General features: G+C 56.3%; 1 protein-coding gene across 1 annotated transcript; it reads left to right on the forward strand.

Annotated features, from left to right (window-relative positions):
* The first annotated feature begins 805 nt into the window (after window positions 1-805).
* On the forward strand, window positions 806-6,778 carry AQP3 (aquaporin 3 (Gill blood group)). Its single transcript, XM_033857981.2, has 6 exons — window positions 806-964; window positions 4,024-4,150; window positions 4,511-4,648; window positions 4,986-5,104; window positions 5,374-5,591; window positions 5,678-6,778. The coding sequence occupies exons 1-6, from the start codon at window positions 857-859 to the stop codon at window positions 5,844-5,846; spliced, it is 879 nt and encodes a 292-aa protein (XP_033713872.1). The 5' UTR covers window positions 806-856; the 3' UTR covers window positions 5,847-6,778.
* Window positions 6,779-7,383: the final 605 nt, after the last annotated feature.

A 7,383-nucleotide genomic window follows, 5' to 3' on the forward strand; every position in this document is an offset into this window, starting at 1 on the left:
TACTAACTGTGCAAGAAGCAAAGGCCGGTGTACTCTGGCTGGAACTCAGCACCTGTGTTCCTGAGTCCACCTGGGTCTGGACTCTGAGAGGATCTCTTCTCCCTTGGGGCCCACAGCCTCCTCCCTCCAGGCCCCTGACTGAGGACACGCCAGGTCCAGCCATCATGTAGAGCTGGGGCTAGTTCCTTTCCTTTCTCTCTTTAAAAAAAAAAAAAAATTCTTTTTGTATTAGCTGATTTTTACTGGAGTACAGCTGCTTTACAATGCTGTATTAGCTTCTACTGCACAGCAAAATGAATCAGCCATACTTATACATATATCCCCTCCCTTTTGGGTTTCCCTCCCACGTAGGACACCACAGTGAATTAAGCAGAGTTCCTTTCCTTTCTGACATGTCTCCTCTCCCCTCCACCGTGGTGAGGATGGCAGCGAGGCTCACTGAGAGTGGCCCAAGGAGGTGTTTTTGGCGGCTCCTTTTCCCCCGTGAGCCCCCGTCCTGCACGTGCCTACACCCCACCATCGGCTCTCAGACTCCACAACCCCGCAGTCTGGTCTCAGCCCCCACACACCTCCTCCCCGGGCCAACACCAGCCCTAAAGCCTCCTCACACCACACACCCCTACCTTCCTTATCAGCGTCCCCCCAACCCAGCGTCCCCTCCAGCCTCCCTAGGCGAGCAGTGCGGGGTGGCCGCCCACTCCTGAGACCGGCACCCGGATCGGCAGGCGGCGGTGCCGGCGGGCGGGGCGCTGCCTCCGGCTTCTATAAAAGGCGCCACTCGGCGCTGACGGCCACTGCTGCTGCGTCCGCCGCCCGCCCGCCCGCCCGCCCGACAGCACCGCCGCCTGCCCCAGCCATGGGTCGACAGAAGGAGCTGGTGTCCCGCTGCGGGGAGATGCTCCACATCCGCTACCAGCTGCTTCGCCAGGCGCTGGCTGAGTGCCTGGGGACCCTCATCCTCGTGGTGAGTGGCAGGAGAAGCCTCTCTCCAGCCCCACACTCCCCAGTCCCTCTGTTCACCGGAGGGTCTGTGTTTTTTAAGACAGCCTTGACCCCTCTCCCAGCTCTGATCCCTCGCCCCCAACTTGACCCCTTCCGGAGCACTCTTCGCCCATAGCGTTAACCCCCTCAGTGACTGACAGTTTCGACTCTTGCCAGGATGACAGCTGTTATGCCCCAGTGACAGCTCTGATCCTTTACCCTCTCACCAGTGACCCAGCCCACAGGCTGGGGACAGCAGTCACCTCTGCAGTCTGGGACCTCCAGCCCTTTCTGGCTTCCACAGCTCCCCAGGTTCCTAGAGTCCCAGCCCTGGGAGGCAGTGGAGGCAGTGGCAAATGGGTCCCTCTTGGGTTATTTGGGTCTTGGATGCCTGGCCCCTAATGAATAATTAAGACTCAGAAGAAAGTCCAAAAGTTGCCCTGCCATAAGGACAGTTTGCCACAGGTGGGGGCAGAGGGCGGGGGCTACACAGCAAACAGCAAGCGGGAAGGAGGGAGGATCCTGAAGACAGGAGTCTGTGGAAGGCAGCTGTGCCTCAGGCACAAAGGACGCGGTGTCACTAAAATTCCTCCCCTAGTGCTGAGCAACTCCCAGACAGATGCTGTCAGCTTCCATGCAGAAGCACTCTGACTTACTTCCCGGGGCCTGAGTTACTGTACAGGTTCTCTGAGGGGGACGCTTCCCTGCCTGGGTTACTCCCCAGTCCCAGTTATGCCCTGGTTATGCCAGTTTGGGTCTGGGTTGTTCCTGGGTGACTCTGCACTTTTGGGTCTGACAGACACACCAGTTATGGGCTCCATTTCCTGTCCCAGTTACTCGCAGATTTTCGGCCACTCTTGTGGTTACACCTGTTTCCCTCTGGGTTACGTCTGGGTTCATTTGCTCTGTTGCAGGGGATGGGGTACTCCGTGTCCCACTTCCAACCCTAGGTGACGTACACCAGGCGGCCCCCTGTGAACTAGCAAGATTAACTAGGGGCAAGTAGGGCTGGATGGCCCACCCTAAATGGGTGGTGGTGGTGGAGCAGATTCTATAGGGAGAGGAAAGCTGGACTCACCTCTGGCTTCCAGGAACAAGAAGGGGGGAAGCCAGGTGGGGCACTTTATCCATACCCCCTCCGCAGACTAGTAGACCTCCCAGTCATCTGCCTCTCTTCTCTCCCAGTGCCAAGTGCCAAGAAGGGAATAGGGGCAGACGCTTGTTTTCCTCCTGCCCCCGAGCCGTGTGTCCCCCCGTCCCTGTCTGATTTTTAGTCCAGCCCCCTGTTTGAGAGCAGCCAGGACAGAGCAAGTTGTCTTCCCTTCACAGAGGGGTCTTCCTATCTCCTCCCTAGTCTCAGTTTGCCTTCCCCCAAAGGAGCAGTCAGGCCTCCCGCTGAGCCCCAGGATCATTTGGCTTCTCCCTGACCACAGAAGGAGGGTGTTATGTCTGTGAAGGCGTTCAGGCTCAGGTGGCTGAGGGGCATTTTGTGTCAGTGCCTGGAGAGGAGAGGCTAGGCCCGGGAGACGCCCAAGTGGTCGGTGAAGGCTTACCTGCATACCTCTGTGGGTTGGGGACCGAGAGCCTGCAGTGGCAGAAGCAAGGCTGGCTTTCGGGCGAGGGAAGCTCCTTTCTCTGAGGCTCCTAGTAAGGTGAGGAGAGGGAGAGTGAGCCCGGAGGAAGAGGAAGAAGAGTCTCAAGGTGGTGGAACTGGCTCTGACAGCTTCTCCCTCCAAGGCCCCCTGGGATGGAGCCAGGTTTGGGCCTCAGGCAGGCAAGGAGCTGAGGCCAGGGCCGGCCAAGCTGGGCAGGGTGCCCCAGACCCTCACATGCCTGTTCCAACACACATACATACTTACACTCTCTGACCTTTGCTCTCACTTGCCTGCACACCTTTGCCCTGCATCACGGCTGCTGGCTTCCCCACTATCTCTTGGTCTTCGTGAAGGATGATCATCAAAATGCTTAACCACCCAGTACAGCAGGACACTGACCCTTTAGAAGTGACGAGGGCCCTTAGCACAGGTTTTGGAAAATTTCTGCTGGATAGGCATAAAGACTTTAGTTATGGAGAGGTGGGAGAGGAGAGCTGGGGCAGGGCTGGAGCAGCTTCGGGGGACACTTTGGGGGCTCAGGGCAATGGCTCTTTGCAGAGGAGCTAGTACAGAAACATTTTTACATTTGAACAAGGGGAACGGACAAATAGCACATTCTGTACTTGCAGGACATCAGGGATTTTAGTCCTCTTGAATACGCACCACCCCCCCAATTTCCAGCAGAAAGCTTAGAACTAGTCTCCCCACTTCCACTGCTCTGGGGGTCCTGGACTATGGCAAGTGAGACTAGACAGATCGCTGTCTTTGGGACCTCCAAATCTGAGTGGGGAACCTGGACCTCTGAGGGCAGGGAGGTCAGGGCAAGTGGAGAGAGGAGGCTCTGGGTCAGGAACAGGTCAAGGAGGCTGAAGATCCTGAGAGGGAGAACAGGGAGAGGCAGGAGCTCTGACACCCCAGATTCAGGAGGACTTCTGCCTTCCTCCCTTTCGTTGTGCCCTCTCCCCCTCAGCTCTTCTTTGGGGCAGGGAGGGAGGCAATTGCAGGTAGGGGATGAGTGAGAGCCTTCCCACCCCTATGGGCCAGGCCTGAAGGGCTGGAGGAGGAACTGCTCAGGTGAGAGTGTCCCCTTCCACCCACTCCTACTGAGAGTCAAGAAAAATCAGTGGAGATGGTTCAGCCATCTTCTGGGCTCGAGGTTGCAAACTTTGCTTCCAGTCCCTTCCATAGGACCCTGTTATTAGTAGAGTTGGGACAGTGGGTAAGACATTGGGTAAGACATTGGGACATTGGGGCTAAGAGGCCATGTCTGCTTCTTCTACGGGTTATAACTGCAGCAGGAGGAGGAGGGGTTCGATTCCAGGAAAGGGCTTCTCGCCCTCCCGTCCTCCCCATGAAGGCAGGGGGAGGTTATTGGCTTCATCCCTGCCCTCTGGAGTGAGACTCACTGGTCCTCACCCTCCCTGCTTTGTTCTGTTTCCTGACACAGCTGTTTGGCTGTGGCTCTGTGGCCCAGGTCGTGCTCAGCCGGGGCACCCACGGTGGTTTCCTCACCATCAACCTGGCCTTTGGCTTCGCCGTCACCCTAGGCATCCTTATCGCTGGCCAGGTCTCTGGTAAGGCCTTACCCCACCCTCAGCCATCACCCCTCCACAGCATTCCCACAAGGTGTCCCGCTGGAGAATAGGGTGGGAGTGGAAGTCATCTCAGAACAGGGCATAGCCAGGGCTTAGCTTTGGGTCCTTGGAAAAGAAGAGTGGTGAAGGAACTTGATACTTGGAAATTTTGACTCTGACCTTGGAATCAGAGATTAGTCGAGTTGGTCTGTTACATAGTCCAACACACCATTCTGTACAAGAAACCCTTCTCTGCATCCCTGGTCACCAGGCCAGAGAGGGGGAGTATGGGGCGGGGGAATCCTGGCCTCCCCACTGTGGCAGGCAGGGGTTAATAGGTTCCATCTCCCCTCTGCCCAGGGGCCCACATGAACCCTGCCGTGACCTTTGCTATGTGCTTGCTGGCGCGTGAGCCCTGGATCAAGCTGCCCATCTACGCCATGGCTCAGACTCTGGGAGCCTTCCTGGGTGCCGGGATCGTTTTTGGGCTGTATTATGGTGAGGCTTCCTACCCTGCCTTCCTCCACTACCCCCTCCCTCTGCTTGGGACCTGCTGGCACCAGGCCTTTCGATGACAGATGGCTGGGGCCTGCCCAGGCCCCGGGCTATGACTCATTCACGCACAGGCCCCAGGTGGGGGTCATGAGGGGAAAGAAATGAGTCGGGCAACAATGGAGTCAGGCCCTCCACCCCTCCACCTTCCCACCCCCGACTCCAGGGTAATAAAGCAGCGATCACACTCACCTGTGACCCCTGGGAGGGTGGGCCTAGCCTGAGAGGGGAGATGGGGCTCAGGCCTCTGCCCTCACCCACTTGATATCTAATCTGTTACCAGATGCAATCTGGGGCTTCGCCAACAACGAGCTTATAGTTTCGGGCCCCAATGGCACAGCCGGCATCTTTGCCACCTACCCCTCTGGACATTTGGACATGGTCAATGGCTTCTTCGACCAGGTACGGGCTGGGGGTGAGTGAGGGGAACTCGGGGAGGAGGACCAGGCTGCCTTGGGTTGCTCATGGGCTGGCTGGGGGAGAGGACTCCTCGTCTAGAGCAGATTCCTAGGAATCTGCAAAGTTAACCAGCAAAAGTCTTAGTACCACTGCTCTGGAGAGCAGAGCACGGGAGATGCCAAGACTCTGAGAGTGGAGGGAGGCTGGAAGGTGGAAGGAGGGGCCGGAAGGTGGACGGGGGCTCTTCTCACCCTGTTCTCCCCACTCCCCAGTTAATTGGCACAGCCTCCCTCATCGTGTGTGTGCTGGCCATTGTGGACCCCTACAATAACCCTGTCCCGCCTGGCCTGGAGGCCTTCACTGTGGGCCTGGTGGTCCTGGTCATCGGCACGTCCATGGGCTTCAACTCTGGCTACGCCGTCAACCCCGCCCGGGACTTCGGCCCTCGCCTTTTCACAGCCATTGCCGGCTGGGGCCCGGAAGTCTTCACGTGAGTGCAGTCCCCGCCAGCGTGCGCCAGCCTGTCTCCCCTCTGCCCTGCCCCACGCGTCCCTGACCACATCTGTCTGCCCCCAGGACCGGCCACCACTGGTGGTGGGTGCCCATCATCTCCCCACTCCTGGGTTCCATCGTGGGTGTCCTCGTGTATCAGCTCATGATCGGCTGGCACCTGGAACCACCTCCACCCTCCACCGATGAGGAGAATGTGAAGCTGTCCCACGTGAAGCACAAGGGGCAGATGTGAATGGGCAGGGGCCTCCCCCTCAACCCCTCTCATGAGCATCCTTTGACTGTGCAGGGGCTGCTTCCTAGAAGCCCTCTTCACGACACCCCTCCCAGGCTAAGAAGCTCCTTGTCTACCACCGCCCCTCTAGAAAGCCCCCTTCAGGATTTTCCATCCTGAAGGAAATAGGATCCAATAGGACCGCTGGCCACTGCCTGTAAGCTGGTGGCACAGGGAGTAGGGCCAATCTAGTCCTTTGTCTCTCAAAGAGAGAGAATGGGCAGCAGATGTGTGCGTGTGCGTGTGTGTGGTTTTCCAGATATTCAGGGCAAAGGACCAAGTGGAAAGGATTCTATCTGTGGGCGTGTGGGGGAGGCCCGGAGGGAGGGAGGGTGTTGTGTCTGTCTATGAGTGAGGAAAGCACCAGGGATCTGCATGTTTCAGGGGCTCCGTGTGGAGGAGGGTCCAGGTACATGTGTTTCTTAGTATGTGTGTGTCTGCTGTTTTTTCTCCACAGGGGGCTTCTATAGGCTTTGGGGGAGGTAGGGTGGGAATATGAGTAGGGCTAGGAGGAGGGGACCACAGCCCAGATGAGGAGCTCTAGCTATTCATACATAAGTAAGAGCGGAGTGATGTGTTTCTGTCACGATGGAGGCATGAGGTGGGTGGGGTGAAGTCCAGGTCATAAGTTTCACGTTTGCTCTTTAAAAAAAGAAAAAAAAAGTATATATATATATATATATATATATATATATATATATATTTGTGTGTGTGTGTCTGTGTGTGTGTGTGTGTGTGTGTATGTAAAAATATTACAGTTTTAGGGATGGGGTTGGGAGACTCTAATAGGCTCTTCATTCCTTTTTTTTTTTTCCTTCACTCCTTTAATCCTCAACTCATGTACTCTTTTGCCTTTTATAAAAAAATAATAAAATATATGCCAATTGTGTAAATATCTCTCTGCTCGCTCTGCTGTTTTCATGGCACCAGCTAAAGAGCTTCGGTGAGTTTGGCCACAGATAGCCAGGGCACCCTCAGGGTAATACTCAAACCTGCCCTAGGGGCAGGGGTCAGTCACACAGACAGGTCAGAGAGCTCCTTCAGCTCAGCTTGAACACAAGAGTCCCACACTCTCCCCCAAGTTTCCATCTTCCTGGGATCCCCCAGTACAATGAATCACATCTTCCCAACCCCTGCACCCACCTACTACCCCAGGAAGGCAGGCTGAAGCCTGGCTTAGGGAAGAACTTTCTCCCAGGCAGAGCTGCCCAAAGGAGAGGACTGCTACCAAAGAAATAGTGAGCTCCCTGTTGTTGGAAGAGACCAATCAGACCGGGAACCTGTTATTGCCTTCTACACCTCGCAGCTGTTTGGGCTCTATCACCTTCAACTAGACCTTGGCCACAGCCCCCTGAGCAGCCTCTCTGACTCCAGTTTGCCCCAGTCAGTCCACACAGCAACCAGAGGGATCTTTCTGAAAACCCCTGCTGAAAGTGGGCCTCTTTCTACCGCTACCCAGCGACCATTCAAATCCCTCCATCCTGCAGTCAGGCCCTCC

Source organism: Tursiops truncatus, chromosome 6 (assembly GCF_011762595.2).
Source record: "Tursiops truncatus isolate mTurTru1 chromosome 6, mTurTru1.mat.Y, whole genome shotgun sequence".
Lineage (NCBI taxonomy): Eukaryota > Metazoa > Chordata > Mammalia > Artiodactyla > Delphinidae > Tursiops > Tursiops truncatus.